Source organism: Cibotium barometz, chromosome 64, assembly GCF_041138505.1.
Source record: "Cibotium barometz isolate CiBa-2024 chromosome 64, ASM4113850v1, whole genome shotgun sequence".
Lineage (NCBI taxonomy): Eukaryota > Viridiplantae > Streptophyta > Polypodiopsida > Cyatheales > Cibotiaceae > Cibotium > Cibotium barometz.
In genome coordinates, this window is record NC_141109.1 from 23205409 (window position 1) to 23222228 (window position 16820).

A 16820-nucleotide genomic window follows, 5' to 3' on the forward strand; every position below is an offset into this window, starting at 1 on the left:
GTCGACCATGGAAACTGGCTTAGCATTCTTCACTAGGACATTCATAGGTTTGTTCAGTCCTCGAATCAACCTGGCCACCATCAGCTGTTCTGCATCCAGCAGTGAGACGAGTAGTTAAGGAGGAGAGTGAACGCTTGGTGATACACTTCAATAGTTCTGCTCCCCTGGGTTAACTCTAAGAATTCATTCATCTTTGTTTCCAAAAAGCCAAGAGGACAGAATCTCTTCCTTAGGTATATCTTGACATCACTCCATGTCTGCATGTTTCGATCCAGACGGTTAGTCTCGCAGTGGTTTCTCCATGCCACTCTAGCTGTTTCTACTATCTTCAGTCTTGCAAGAGCCATTTTACTCCTCATTGTACCCGGTGACATCGAAGTATTCTTCCATTGCTTCGATCCACTCCTCCACACCCTCGCCCAAGTTTTTCCCTTCACCCTTGAAAGGTCCAAGCTACGATCTATGAAGAGTTTTACAAACATCCAAGTCGAGCTCTTCCTCATCAAGTTAGGGGTTATCATTCCTACCCACACGACGACCTCGATCCATGATCTTATCAATACGAAAATTCTTGTTAAGTCCCTTTATTTATAATTCAAATCCGACTTTAGATCCATCTGATTCTGGGGTTCTTTAGATTGGTGAGCCCCCCACAGAATGATGGGATAAAGATCCCTTCTAACAGAAGAACATACAGAACTCATTATCAGAGAATAATTCATTCATACTCTTAACACAGTAATGGTCCATTAGACCAAAAATTCCATCTGATCATTCCTCCATGGGAATTTCAGTTATACAGGTTTTCAATTTGTCATCCCTTAATTAGATCCACTGGGTCAAGGGTTAAGAGCAGCAATTTGTCAGCACAATCCACTAATCTCATAGTGATTTGCTGAAGTCATAATCGTCATTCCAGTTACCAATATCATCACTGGGATTTGTCCCATTCATCCTCATTGTGGCTTTGTTCAACTTATCTTCTTTTAACCAGAACTCATTCTTATTGTGGCTTTGTTCAACTTATCTTCTTTCAACTAGAACTCATCCTCATTGTGGCTTTGTTCAGCTTATCTTCTTTCACTGGGATTTGTCCCATTCATCCTCATTGTGGCTTTGTTCAACTTATCTTCTTTCAACCAGAATTCAGGAATCATTATCTTTCAATCAGAATCCAAATCAACTCATCAATTCTCAACCAGAATTCTAAAATCATATCAACAAGCATTCGAATTCATCCTCTAGATAGCATTTTTGCTTATAACTTCAAGGTCTTAGATTTACTCGTATATATTGTCAGTAAAGAGCTGCCGTTATACCCACGGTATGTACAAGTAGTCACGGTCCTTGGAATTATAAGGTAAATACCATCATATCTAGGCGTGAAGCAAGTCAGGGATTCCATACAATTGACGTACTTCCATCTGAAGACCCAATTACTAATTTATGAATTCTTATTTTCAATATCAATTTGTATGAATTTCATCACACAATTACAATCTTTTATTGGTACTTCATAAATTTTTGACATTTGTTGCTTCTCGGTTGATCCACTTTAGCCAATTCGCTCTCATACCAGGTGAAAGATACCTGCCACCTCCACGCAATGAAATCGGGGGTGTTAGCAATCGAAAGTAGCCTCTCACTCGGGGCCTCGCCCACGGATATCCGGACAAGGGACTAATCCCTCGGTTCTTCCAAAACCGAACCCGAAAAAACTTCCCTTGCCAAGAAAGCATGGGCGATTCCTCCATGATATTTTATTCTAACGTAGTCAAGGTCTTAACTAACTAAACTGATCCGACCGAACCCGTAAGTCACATGGTCAGATCAAGGAAAAGACTTGCACTTGGATCATAGAGACCAACGCTTTTTTCCTCATCGAGAGGCACAGCCGTTGATTCTTTTCCATAGAACAAGGACTATCTGGGATTTACATCATCTATCATACCATAACAGAATTGAGTCTCATTTTAGGGATCCATCAATCCAGCCTACTAATCCCATCCAATCCCATGGGTTAGCCAACCGCCCAACCACTGTAGTGATAGGATCCATTTAGGAATTTGGTTATGTTTTGTCCCAAGTACCAGGGAAAAGAGTTCCCAGGCCCCCTAGCCGGCGTTTCAAGCAAAGTTCAAGATAGTCACACCACTTACACACCCAATATGAAATTGCCTTTTTCACAGATTCAGTTGTCTTTAAAACAATCTTTTAATGAAATGATAGTATCACTGATCATAATCCTCCAAAATATCCAGGTTGAATTCTAATTTTCAATCATTCCTTCATCGGTGTACCTATGGCATTATTGGCAACCAGAATGCTCACCACCTATTCACTCAGGGGCCTTTTCAATAGTTCCTAGCTAGCTCATAGCACCCGGAAATATATTCACTTATGAAAATCCAGATGGACTCTCCGTTGAAGATTAGGAAGATCAACCAACAGATCCATATAAAAGAGCCATGGACTCATCCGTTCAGGACCAGCAAGGTCAATCAACCAGATCCATGCGCGAGTTTAAAAAAAAAACTCTAACACCTTGTTCAATTTTCTTCCTCGACGCACGCGTGGGTATCTTTGGCGACCTAGAGCCCGAGCACCGTATGATCAACACCCTTTAAGATCCTTCGCAGGTCACCTAGCGCTTCACTCATAGGCCGCTTCCTTGGTCCCTCATCCACTATACTAGAACTCACCATTTAAATCGAACTGAGGCTGGTCGCGAGACGTCCTCCGTTGACTCTCCGTCAGCTATTGTAACTTTATCACTTAGGTCTCCACGACCTCATTCACAAGATGGTCAAAATGCTTCCCCAGCATTCTTGACATAAAACAGTCATTTAAAAACAAGTCATAAATACAGTTTCTAATGAACTCTCATCTTTCCACATTGTTCCATATCATTTCTCGTTATTCCACATTGTTCCACATCATTTCTCGTTATTCCACATTCTTCTACATCAATTTACCTTGCTTAATCCACATCCAATCATATGTATTCCCATCGTCCTTCATCCATTCTCATCTAGTCACATCATATTACATCTCATTACATCTATCCTCATCACATCATATTACATCTCATTACATCTATCCTCATCACATCTCATCCATTCACATCTACCCATATCCATATCACATCACATCACATCTCATCCATTCACATCTACCCATATCCATATCACATCACATCACATCCATTCACATTGCATCTCATCCATTCACATCTATCCCGATTCAAATCAAATCACATCACATCACATCTCATTCATTCACATCTATCCCGATTCATATCACATCACATCACATCCATTCACATCTATTTACATCACATCACATTCACATTCATTCACATCTATCCCAACTCACATCACATCACATCACATCACATCCATTCACATCACATCTCATCCGTTCACATCTATCTATATCCATATCACATCACATCACATCCATTCACATTGCATCTCATCCATTCACATCTATCCCGATTCACATCACATCCACATCTCTTCACTCCACATTCACATCCATCTACATCACATCACATCCCATCCACATCTCATCACATCCACATCCACATCCATTTACATCATATCCATCCACATCCACATCCATTTACATCACATCACATCCCATCCATATCTCTTCACATCCACATCCATTTAAATCACATTCACATCTTATCACATCCACATCTCTTCACATCCACATCCATTTAAATCACATTCACATCTTATCACATTCACATCCACATCCACATCCATTTAAATCACATTCACATCTTATCACATTCACATCCACATCCATTTAAATCACATTTACATCTTATCACATCCACATCCATTTAAATCACATTCACATCTTATCACATTCATTCACATCTTATCACATCCACTCACATCCTATCACACTGCATTCTCATCATATTCTCATCTTATTCACATCTATTCACATTTAGTAACATTTTCTACTTTCGATGGGACTTTTTCTAAATTTCTGCCAATTGCTTGGCCTATTAAAGGTACTTTTTCTCGATGGATATTTTCATATTCTTTCTCAAATTTCTCAAGTGAAATATATTCAATATTTTCTTTTGAGTAAAAGATTCATGGTATTTACAAAAATCAAATCTACCCATATTTTTCAATAATGCTCAAAATTCCACTTTTGATAAATACTCATAATTTGAATTATGCTAAAAATTTCTCTTTTTCCATTTAATTTCTTGGATCTCAAATATCATGGAAATTCCTCTTTTTGTATTTAAATGATTGAATTCCAAATGTCATGGGAATTCCTCTTTTATCATAAGATAAATTTATCTAAAATTCCTCTTTTCTTTAATAAAATATCCATTATTTCAATTGTGCCAAGAATTCTACTTTTACCATTTAAATGATTGAATTCCAAATATCATGGGAATTCCTCTTTTATCATTTAAATTTTCTCATGCATAAAATAAATTTATTTAAAATTCTTCTTTAAATTTAAATAAAAATATCCATAATAAACCTTGTACGCAATCAACTCTTTATCTAAACTACGGGTAAACCATGTGACTAAACTTAGGGTAAACCATGTGACTAAACTAAGAGTGAACTAGGAGATATAGTGAAATTAGGGTAAACTACAGGTAAACTAAGAGTGAACTAAGTGATTTCTGGCAATAATTGCATATTAAGTAAACTAAGGGTGATCTAAGAGTGATCTAGGAGACCCTAAAAGAGATGAAGATCAACCTCAAGTCGCCATTACGAGCTTAGAACAGCTAAGCAAACAAAGAATCTTCTCTCCACTTAATCCACATCAGTATGTTTCTCCCACATTCTATTCTTTCGATCAACAAAGTTATGACTTGATGAAGGTGTGGATCCAAAAAAGTAGCTCAATAACTTTGGAGGCTTTGAAGTTGTGTGACACTAGAGGAATGCTTGATTTAAAGAGATGGAGGAAAATGAAGCACAACCTGTGCCTAGAGAAAAATGAAGATGGTTCTTATTATCTTTGCTTAAGTTCACCGCCGCCAAAATTGAAGATCTCCTACATAGAGGAGTGGGAAAGCATTGTGCAAGAATGTCACACAATGGGAGATGGAACATGTCATCTAGGGGGATAAATGATACTCTTCAAAATATTAAGTCCACATGGTGTGTGGACATTAAAAGGTAGGGAATTCCTATCGCATATGTGAAGGACCTTCTCAATGTTTATGAATGTGCAACCACTTCCCAAAAACAACCGTGGCAAAGATGTCTCTGTCAAAAGAAAGATTACATTATGAGCAATCCTCTCCTGTTGATCAAGTAATCTACAGGTTCTTCATGATTCAAAGGGAGATTTCTATGATGTCATACCAAATTCGCAATCAAGGTACCTCCAATGTGTCAATTGTTTTGGGTTGATTGATGTTCTAGTTGACTCGGGGCAAGATACCACACCGCAAGACTACAAGAAGGCAAGAAAATATTATAACGATATGAGAATGATCCATCTTCTTTGCAAATTATAAATGCCATGATATTATTGTTCAAGATCCAAAGTGTTTCTACTCCAAGTCATTGGTATTATGTGAGCATGCAATGCAATTATTGTGATTGCCTAGATTTGACAAGTGCTTGCAAACACCTCTATGCACTACGTCTAATCATAGAGAAGCACTTCCCACACTTGCTTCCCATTCTTCCAATTGTGGATAATGCACATGGCAAGGAAATACAGGACACAAATGCAGATCATGGACAAGATGTTACTACTGTTTGTTAGGGCTCCTAGGAGGAAAGCCCTCAATGATATTAGCAACATGATGAAAATTGATCGCCGTCCTTCCTCCTTGCTTTGTTTATGAGCCTAATCCATCCACCTCCACTGTGCCAAGAGCACATTTTGATCGAGTCTCCTGCCGTGTTGTCACTCCTCTTGTGATGGTGCGCAATCTACATGCAGTGAAGCAAAAAGCATGGTCCTTTGGTTTGTATCTGCTTTGTTGGAACTTGAGAGTTCATTTTTTTTTGCATGCTTTGACATCGTGTGATGACTTGTTTCCTTCTATGCTTTGACATCGTCTGATGAGTCATTTCCTTCTGCATGTTGTTGCTGTCTAGGATAGTCACAGCATGATAGGAAAGGTAAAGAACTTGTGAAAAATGAGAAGAATGCCGACTCAGAGCCCTCTGTGCACAAGACACCTCACTTTCTGCCAAAGAAGTAGACAAAAACTATTCGAAGTGTCAGTAATAGTAGTCATCGGAAATGCAGACATCAATCTCTCATGCTGGGAACCAATGGAAGAGTTTGTAAGAATGGAGTGCTTGAAGGGCCTGTTTGCACTGGAGAAAGGAGGCACTCTGAACCATTTACACTTTCAGATGGTGGTAACTCTTATGGCTCTGTCACTCATAAGCATTGGCAAAGCCATTAAACGGTATTTGGATTGGGACTTCTTCAAACCAGAGGGTGATATAGTAATGTGTAGAGGTCTTAGGCAAATAAAAATGCATACGTTTGAAGGTATGGTAGGGTACTACATGAAAGACTTTGCACAAGCTACATTTTAAGTTCTTCTCGCATAACATCTCCACTGAGGAGATGACGAGAGGGGGTCAACTGCATGCTCTTTATGGACAGGCTGATTTGAAGAACAAAGTGTGTTTGTTGCCCATTAATCTGTTTGAGTGGGCTTATGTATTCATGGATAATTACATAGCTAAAAAACTCTAGAGCACGCACCTGAGAATGGTCTGCACAGGAAAATATTACCCTGTAGCATCATGGATAATTTCAAAGACTGGAACTGGCATGAGTAGGAGGAGATCTTCCGCAATTTGGAAAGTCATGAGGCTTCCTCACCTCACCCAATGCATGGACATAGAAGAAATCTTCGTCGCGGAGACTCCCACTATGAGATACTTCAATCCAATGTATACACAATCCAACAGACAAGAAGACAAAGATGAAAAGTGAAGACAATGATTGAGCGTGCAGTCATTAGGTTTGACTGCATTTTGTGGCTTCTGGCTTTCACGATTGTACACACTTTTTTTATCCCTGTTGTTGTGGGCTTGACGCCTGTAGAAGTCCAGTACAATGAAATTCATTTTTTCATGATGGTCAGTGTATTTTACAATTGCAGTCGGTTTTTTAATGTAATATTTTGCTAATGTTTGTGTATTTCAAATGAGATGAGTATTTCATAAATTATTTTTCATTCCACTGTAGAGCAGGGATACCAGCCAAAAGGTTTGGGAAAAGAATCCTTGACCATTTGGTGAGACCTATCATTGAACCGTCAAAAATAAGCTCTGCCCGCTACAAGCACAGCGGGGGGCCCTTGACCATTCGGTGAGACCTATCATTGAACCGTCGAAAATAAGCTCTGCTCGCTACAAGCACAGCGAATTACTGACACCAAACAAAAAAAGGTCAATATATATGCACACTAAACAAAAAATAATAATAATGCACTGAATAATTTTTGTCCCTGTTGCAAAAACGGAAAATCGAAAAACGTTCAAAACGTTGCCCGACACAAAATCAAATCTCATTATATAAAGGTACACCCAAAGTTTCAAAGAACAATTCCTTCGCCCCTTCTTCTTGGTTACTGAGCAGAGCTTCCTTTGAACTTGTGAAGCATTCTCTGCTGTTTTACACTTCCCCGCCCTTTTTCCTCTGCGGCTATGGAAGCTCTCCTACCCGTTACACTCTGCAAAACTTCCCCCAATCTGTGCTGCCGCTTCTTCTCTGCCTTCCCTTCTTCCCCCCGTCCATTATCGCTTCGCACTCAAACCCTAAAAATTCCTGTTCGAAGGCCTTTATCTGCGCGTTCACCTCTCCTCTCTGTCAGGTGCTCCAGCAGCAGTCAGGGTCCCCGGAGCAGCAGTAGCAGCAGTGGCGCAGGCGGATGGGACGACGACGACTCCAAGTACCTAGAGGCTCACGTTGTCAAAGCAGGTACGATCATCGCTGTCTGAAGATCCATCTTCTCTCTAATAAGAGCCATCTTATCTCTAAACAAAGCCAGTTTCTCTTTAGAAATACATTGCTTCTCCATCTTTCATAGTTTTCTAAAATTTTCTTCCTTTCCAGTGAGCTTATCGACCTCTCAGGGGCACCTTTTCATGACCCTTGCTGATGGAGGTAAGGTGGAGGTCGACCTTGTTAACCCTCTGATCAAGGGTGGATCTCCGTTCAGAGCACGCAACCCCACAATTTTCTTAAAGATTGTGTACGAAAAGGAGCTTCTGTTGCCGATGATTGTTGGTAGGGTTTCTGAATGTTTCAACTAGTTTTTCCCCAAGCGAACCTGGCTATGGTTGCTTTGCAATGCCTGTTTGAAGGCATGCTCTAACCCTGCTGCTTCAACAGGTGATATGGCAGTTGGTATGCTGATGAATGCCCTTCACGGAGAAGAGAATGTGGTAAATTTGTGAATTTGCTATTAATTATGAGCTCTTAATGGTTTGAGGATATCCAGATTATCAGTGGCATGCTGATTCTTGTGCATGGCATTGCCTAACCAGGTGAGACCTAGCCAGTACCATCTCATGAGGGACCTTGTGGGAAGTCTGGATTTCGAGGCGAGTCGTCTTGTTTTCGTCAATTGCAGTTGCATTGTTCGAGGTTTTGTAAGGTGTCGATCATCATTGGGATTTGTGCTCATTAGGTGCGAATGGTGAGAGTGACTGAGAGTGTTGCTGGTACATATGTGGCACGCATCTACATTGGAAGGGTACGGGCTCACTCATCTGAACATACATTCTCCATTTGATGTCTTACTTCTTTATTAATTGATGTCGCTAAGGATATTTTGAATTTGTAGTGTCAGAACTAAACTTTTTTTCTCACCAGTGAAAAAAAGGACAACTTTCAAGTCCAACGGGTTTTTATTTAAAAAATCCATAAATGAGTCGGTTTTATAATAAGACCTAAAGGTATTAAGCTTAAGCATAGTTACAACTGGTTTTTCTCAATTTGAATGGAGAAAATTACACTAAAGGACGGTTTCTATCTGACATTGGGTTGGAGCATTTGCTCTGATGACCTCACTACAAGGTTGCAAGGCATTAGCTGTGTAGTTATAGGCAATCTGAGGAATCTTGTCCTAGAAAGACATCAAATCTTAGGGTATGATAGGGTTACGCCACTGTCAGAAATAAACTTTTTTTTAAACTAGTGAAAGAAAGGATGACCTTAAAGCTCAACCGTGTTTTATTGAAAAAATCCATAAGTTAACCAGTTTTATAACTAAAACTTTGAAAATTTGAATCATTACATTCAAGGCTAGACAAAATCACAATCGGTTTTATTAAAAAAATGCAAAGATTAATTGGTTTTATAACTAAAACCTCAAAAATTCAAGGTTAAGAAAAAGTACAACCGGTTTTTCTTGATTTGAATCGTGGAAATTACACTAAAGGACAGTTTATATCTGACATTGGTGACGACCTCGAAGGTCACAAAAGATGATTAGCAATGGCACCTTGATTTCTTGTGACGGGGAGGCATGGTTAATTTGTTTATCAAAAGGACTGGCTAGGCTTTTCCCTTATATGCTCTCTGTTGTGTTCTTTTCTTCACCCTTTCCTTTTTTATGCTTTAAATCTTAGTGTTGGCTTTTTTTTTCCCCTTTTAAATCTTGGTGTTTTTTACACCAAGGTTTTAAGGACTACTATAATGATTATCAGTTTTACACCTTGCTTTTTAAGGTAAAAAGTAAACCACGGAATCAAGCACACATTCACTGACACGTTGGCCTTCGGGCATCCCCAGAGGATATGAAGGTACAATTTTTCATGCTTGGGAAAGTATTTTTTGTTGTACGGCCTGGCTGTAGCACCGTGTGGGTCACCTACTTGTGTGCATGAAGTCAAGCATTGGTCGTCCAATGTCAAGGCATCACACAAAACAACTCAGATATATAAAAGAAATACACCCAATATATAAAAGAAATACACCCATCTTCTAGACCAAGCCATCTCCAGGCCTCTATCCAACTTAGCTGGTGAAAGCTTGTCTACTGTTATCCTGTATCATCAGATGTAGTTACTAGTGGGGCCATGCTTGTGGCCTTCACATGTATGAACCTTCTAAGTCCTTTATTGTCGTTACATGCGAACCAAGCGAAACATGTTTAAAATCTACGTAATTTCATGGGACGAGTGTGAGGCCTTACCAAAATGGCAGTCATTCCTATGTAGTTTAGCATGTCTTTTGTGATACCCTTTTAGCTGATCTGCCACTTCTATTCGTTTTTCAGCTAGGTGAAAAGGAAATGCGGAGTGTGGACGCCCGGCCTTCTGATGCCGTGAACTTGGCTGTCAGATGCAAGGTAGGATATTGAACCTTGATACATATATGTGGCGTTGTTGCACAATTCTGAGTCCCTACTACAAGACATACACATGGATATATGATCTAATAACATGCAATTTGTGCTGTTATCAGGTACCCATCTATGTAAACAAAGACATAGTATTTTCTGATGCTGTAACACCTGTCCATGCTGCCCCTCAAACAACAACGGAAACAGTCAATTATGGCGCCGCCACCTCTAGCTTAGATCGGTGGGTTACTGTCTGTCTATTTTTTTTTATTTTTTATTTTTTGGGTGAAATATCAATGCCCTCATTATCTTGTTCATCTAAATTTGTTTCTGACAAAAGGGTGACTGCAGCCCTGAAGATGGAAGGGATCCTGTCGCTGAAGAGTTAACCCTAGTGAAGAACATGCTTCTTGCAGTCGTTGAAGAGCGGTACTCTGATGCAGGTTTGCATTTTGGAATTTTAAATGGGTTGCAGGCTGCAAGTCTTGCAACAGCAAGTCTAGTCTGTCAACGACCCTTCTAATCTTTTGGTAATGATTGTTTTGTGATGAAGCTCATTGGCGGGATGAGTTGAACAGCTTGCGCTATGAGAGACGACAGTCTCATCAAGTACGATCTTTGGCCTTGCTAACTGTTCCATACTCAGAAGATAAAATTTAAGTTTGGGTTGCTAATCTTGAGTTTTTTTTTTGTTTGTGTATCTGCAGCTATGATGGGGTAATCCAGTCATCCATGTTTTTGGATACAGCTTCCCTCACAGTCTGGGGTTAAGATAGTTACATTTTGTTTCTTATTGTTCTATATTATGTAGATTTGTATTGATAGTTTTCTACAAAATGTACATATGTACAGAGTTTCATTTGGTTAGCAAATGCAAATATTGTAAATATATTCGACCCTTTTAAGGGTCTTGTTAATTAGATTTCAGGACTTCTGAAAGAATAGCATCAAAGGCTTTACACTAGGCCCATATTTGCATCGGATTCATGCTTTTCTTGGGTTCGGAACTCATATCTGCAATGCAAGGCAGTTTTCTTCACGAAAATCTGATAACCTACTAATCACAAAAATGTAAAGCCGACACTTGCTCGTGCAAATGGCAGTTTGATGAAAACCATGAGCAGATTATTAATGCCTCCAAGATGGTTTATCATTAATCTCGATTTAAAGTCTCTTTAATTCCCTAATTGAAATTTCTATAGCTTTTTAATATGATGATGACGGTGACAATCCAGCAAAGCTCCCTCTTTTTACACTCTTTTGTCATGAGATTGTGTGTGTGCACTTTTTGTCAGCTTATTTTTGGTAATCCTGGTCTTTGCCTTATCTGTAGTTAGCTACTAATGTAAATTTAGCTTGATTCTTTGTGTAAAACTTGCTATGTTAGGCTAGTCGCCCATTAGAGTATGGCAAATGACATGTTTCTATCTGGTCTTTGATGATACACGTGTATTTAAGTAATGTATGATAGAGACAATATAATTGTGGCACTATATCCTGTTGTCTTGATGGCGCATGCACCTGTGTGTTCAAGCAATGTATGACAGACACTATAAGTGCGACACTTCCAGATATCTTGTTTGGGTGAGCTAGATCTTAGTTTATCATGTTAGCCCACATCCGTAGAATACACCAAAAAATATCATCAAAGAAAACTAGCTAAGTTGGTATTTAAGTGTGTTGCTAGTGAGGCTTCATTATTTGCCGAGTTTGTGATAATGAAAGTGAACTCATGAAAATGTCATTTGTGGCAGCTATGAGTTTGTTATGAGCTTTTTTGTTGCATGGCTCTAAGATTGCAGGGGACAAATGCTTCTTGTTCTTTAGGGGCTTCAACATTTGTTGCTTCAAAGGATTGGCCTTGTGAAGAGTAGAGTAATTATTCGGATGAGCGTGTAGGTATACGTGTGTCGCTCGTTCTTGTTGGTGGCGCATGCAGAGCACGCAAGTGGAAATGGTTTCATCCACAACATTGGAATGACAAGTGGAAATGAGATAAAAAGCCTTTCTTAGAATGTGAAGGGCTTAAGGGACAAGAAGAAAAGTGTCTCTCTAGAGAATGGAATCCCCACGTCATGGTTGTTCAGGAGTAAATTTGTTTGGTCCAAAATGTTTAGGTTTAGGAAATGGGAGGTTTTCTATGAGGGAGTGCTGAGTGGGTTAAATGGAGTAATGTCTTATAGTAAATAAGAAATTAAAGCGTGCCATCATCGCTAACCACCCCAATGGTAGGCTCCTAGTGTTAGAAGTTTGGATAGAGCAAGAGCAGGTGTGGGTTATTAATGTTTCTGGGACTCACACACAAGGTGAGAGTTGATACGTGGGAATGGACGAGTCAGTTAAATGGCCAACGACCTTGCATTATTGTAGGTGACTATAATATGGTGGAAAGGCACATAGACATAAAGGGAGGGAGTATAATTTTGATAGGCAATGAAAAAAGGCAACGGTAAGAGTTGAGGGGAAAGTTGAAGCTAGTGGATAGTAGAGAACTTGGCAATTGAACAATGCATACATACTTCAGCCTACAATGCCCAAATTCCTCATCTACGCTAAACATATTAGCCAACAAGCACACTGGATACCTCACACCATTAAGATCAATGTTTGCCCAAGCTTGCTCTGCTTTGTTTGACCACCTGTCTTTGAGTTAGAGAGCTGGATGGAAGCTTCCTGAGGAGAGGAAGGGTTAAAAGAGTGTCAAGGGGGAAGTTAAGGATAAACAACTGATTGCCAAAAGACCAAATGTTTACTGAGCTTGTTGAAAAGGCTATTGAGAAGCTAAATACTAGAGGGCTAATAAATTGGTCATGGAAATGGTTTGCTAAGGAGATGCAGGGAATCACCAGGAAAGTAGGGAACCCAAAGTTGAAGAGAAAAGAAAGGACACAGACATGGGTTTGCTAAGGAGATATAGGGAATCATCAGGAAAGTAAGGAAGCCAAAGCTGAAGAGAAAATAAAGGATAGAGAGATGGTGGAAAAGACATGGAAAATGTTTGTAGAACTTGTTGAAAAAGGCTATTGAGAAGCTAAATACTAGAGGGCTAAAAATTGGTCATGGAAATGGTTTGCTAAGGAGATGCATGAAATCATCAAGAAAGTAGGGAAGCCAAAGTTGAAGAGAAAATAAAGGATAGAGAGATGGTGGACAAGACATGGGAATGCCTACAAAAAAGGAGGCAAACTTGTGGGGGAGGCTATATGCTATATGGAAATACGAGAGTATGCTAGGTGTAAAGCCCAAATGTCCGTTGAAGATGAAAAACTAGCCTGGGAAGAGAGCATGATAGCTAGATGGATTTCCTTCAACAACAAAAAGAACCACTCTAAATAGTTGCTCAGGTCTGTGCAAGTGAGGACAAAGGGAAGGACATAGTGGGTCAGGTGAAGGATGAGAGGGGTCAGATTCTATTTAATCCCGAGAGATTGTTGAAAAATGGGTATCTTATTTGGGCTCAACCCTCACTTTGAAGGAAGATATTTCTAGGGCTAGATTCCAAGCTAAGACATAAATGTTGAAATAGATCCCTAAAGGATTTCCTCCTGTCAAAGCTACATGGATTGAAAGACCTACATACCAAGGAGAGTGTTGGGGCAGGATGTAAACTTTCTAGGTAAAGATAAAGTTCATGGATCGGATGGCCTCACTGTTGACTTTTTTATAGCCTTCTGGTCTTCTTTAAAAGGAATAATCTAGAAAATCTGCAACAACGCTTTTTTGAATAGAATGTTGGATAATGATCTAGAAGGCACGTATCATTAAACTAGTCCCAGCATGTGAATCATTCTCTCGTTGGAGACCTATAACTTTGTTGATAGTGGGGTACAAGATTCTTATCAAGGTGATTGTAGGGAGGCTAGTACTAGTCATTGAAGTTGTGGAATCCAAAAGATAGGATGGGTTCATTAAAGGGAGATCAATATATGACAATATATATTTTTCTCTAATAGGAAAGGAACTAGCAATAACCTTTAAACAAAAATGTATTTTGATGTAAATAGATTTAGAGAAGGCCCACAACATGGTTCATTGGTCTTTCATTACTAGGATAATGGAAAGAATGAGGTTTTGGGAAAGAATGACAACTGTGGTTTCTTCTCTTAGTTTTGGGGCTAAGTCACAATTACTATTGAATGGTGCAGATATGTGAAATAGGGATTCCCTTTGGCTCCTTTATTGTTTGGACTAGCTACCCATCCTCTGATCCTTGCACTTGATAATTCCACTAGCAAAGGACTGATCTGTGGATTAAAACTTAAAGGGGGAGGACCATCTGATAGTGCAGTGCGTTATTGATGATTCTCTACCATTCTTGCAAGCTAACAATGATGATGTTAGGAAATCTCTGAGCTTAATACAATGATAATGTTCAGAAAGCTCTGAGCATAGTACAGTGTTTCTCTTAAGCATCTAAGTCCAAGTGTAATATCCATAAGTTTAGGATTATTAGCCTCACAGAGGATGGAGATTTTTAGTACTGAGGGGATCGATGGAAGGCTTTGTAGCTTGTCCAGAATGCAGTCTCCACCTTCATGTCTTTGAAGGTTTGGAGATGCTAGGTAGGCATCCATTGGATGAGCTGGTAGTAGCCAAAAAGTTGCTTGAGGGTCGGGCCTTTATTAAGGTTGGAGATGAGGCCTTGGGCACCTTCATGTCAATGGTGCCATTGGGGGAACTCTGCCAAAAGGGCGATGATGAGGTTAAAGAAGCGGATGGTAGCAACAATGGCGGGGTTCGGCACCTAATTGTATTTGGCTATGAAAGCATGCATGTAGGACGTAGGAGGGGGGAACCCTGGGAAGTTGAATTGGAGCTTAGGATTCTCATGTTGTTCGGTGTCAAAAAGGTCCCGGGCTAGTGACAGCGAATGGGGAGGTAAGCTGCGTTGATGCAGAGGGATTTGCAGTACACAGCCCAAATGTGCGGCTTGAGTAGAAAGGGTTGCCGCCAAACCGACTACTTGCCCATAAGATCAAATGTGGGGGGCCAAGCATCAAAGTGGAACCAGTCGGTGCGGACGTTGGTGCTTCCATGCCTCGTGCTTAGCGTCGAGGTAGAGCCAGAGGACATGAATGTCCATGCGATCGGTTACCTTGGTGAGTGGCACCTGTGGGAGTTGTTGGTCTAGCAGGAGTCATATTGCCTGCTTGAATTCGGTGCGGTCTAGGGGATCATTGAGTTTAGTTGTTGGCCTAGCAGGATTCATATTGCATGCTTGAATTCGGTGCGGGGATGACATGAGTTTAGTGGATTGATGGGGGATCCACTCGTCTTGTGGGGGTTGAGCTTGGATTTCGCCCTCTTCCAGGGGGTGGGGGAAGAGAGGTCGGCGGGTTGGGGGTGTTGAGGTGGTGGAGTGTGGGAGAAAGAGGGAATGAGGCTGAGCAAGGCATCGAGGAGTGGCGATGGGTGTGCCAATGTAGAGGGGACATCTATTGGGAGCATGGGCGCGGGCCCAATCCAAGATGGAGGGAGGAAGGGGGTGAGGGTGGTGTTGGTGAATGGGGTGGCAACGGAACATGAGGAGGGTTTGTAGAAGGTGAGGGAAAAAGGGGAAGGGTGGTGGGTGAAGAGGTTGAAGAAGGAAAACGGGTGCCCAATGCTATGAGTTTGGCGTGGAGGGTGGGGGGTTTGAGGGAGTGTTGATGGGCACCAGTGGGGGGTGGGCTAGGAGGAGGTTGAGAACTGGGGCCAGGATGGGAGTGGGAGTGTGGGTGAGGTTGAGGGTGATGTGGGGGAGATTGGGAGGCATGGGGATTTCCTTGGGCAAGGGGGGATCCTAGCTGTTGTTGTCGGGGTCTTGTGCTGGAAGAAGAAAGCCTTTGCCTCAGGTGATGCCATAGGGGAAGGTGATGTGTGAGTCATCAAATTGGATGATGGGGGCGGTGGCGGCGATGACCTCCAACTTGCGTTAGACATAGTGGTAGAAGATGAGGAGGTCATAGGGGGTGTAGGGGGGAGGTTGTGGTAAGCGAAGGGCCTTGTAAGCATAATACATGGTGTTCTAGCTGAGCCGCTCCAGGAAGGCAAGGGTTGACTCGACCAGTCATAGGGATATGGGTAGAGGCCATGGGGGATTGAAAGTTCAATGGAGGCATTGGTATCGCAGTGGCATGCCAGTACTCCAGGAGTGTGTTCCAATTGATGAGGTTGGTAGTGAGAGGGTGAATGGGAAGGGTGAAAAGGGTAGTGGGGTTCTTGAAGGAAATTTGGTTTTGGAAAAAGAGGGTGACGAGGAGGTTAATGGAGGTGCAAGGTATTTTAGTGAGGAGGTAGGAGAGGGTGGATGCGGTGAGGGGGTCGTCAGGGAAAATGTTATGTTTGAGAAGGTTGATCTAGAGGGCATGATAGTGTAGTTCGAGAAGCTGAGGAGGGTTTTGTGGTTGGGTAGAGTGGGTTGGGAGCTCGGTGGCAGTGTCCATTAAGGCATCAATTTTGTGCTTGTTGGTACTGGATGTCTACCCCTCAGTTGGAGGGCATGCTCCTC

The 16820-nt window shown here is 41.0% G+C and overlaps 1 protein-coding gene across 2 annotated transcripts; it reads left to right on the top strand.

Moving 5' to 3' along the window:
- Window positions 1–7561: 7561 nt before the first annotated feature.
- On the top strand, window positions 7562–11462 carry LOC147603436 (bifunctional nuclease 2-like). 2 transcript variants are annotated; one of them, XR_015265645.1, is made up of 10 exons: window positions 7562–7959; window positions 8095–8268; window positions 8374–8426; window positions 8529–8585; window positions 8672–8737; window positions 10265–10336; window positions 10453–10571; window positions 10671–10773; window positions 10884–10939; window positions 11038–11462. XR_015265645.1 is itself a non-coding variant. In XM_086796875.1 (10 exons), the coding sequence occupies exons 1-10, from the start codon at window positions 7686–7688 to the stop codon at window positions 11041–11043; spliced, it is 969 nt and encodes a 322-aa protein (XP_086653001.1). In that variant the 5' UTR covers window positions 7565–7685; the 3' UTR covers window positions 11044–11462. The 2 variants fall into 2 exon arrangements, 1 of the variants encoding a protein (XP_086653001.1); XM_086796875.1 differs by having other exon boundaries at window positions 7565–7959; window positions 10682–10773.
- The last annotated feature ends 5358 nt before the right edge of the window (window positions 11463–16820 follow it).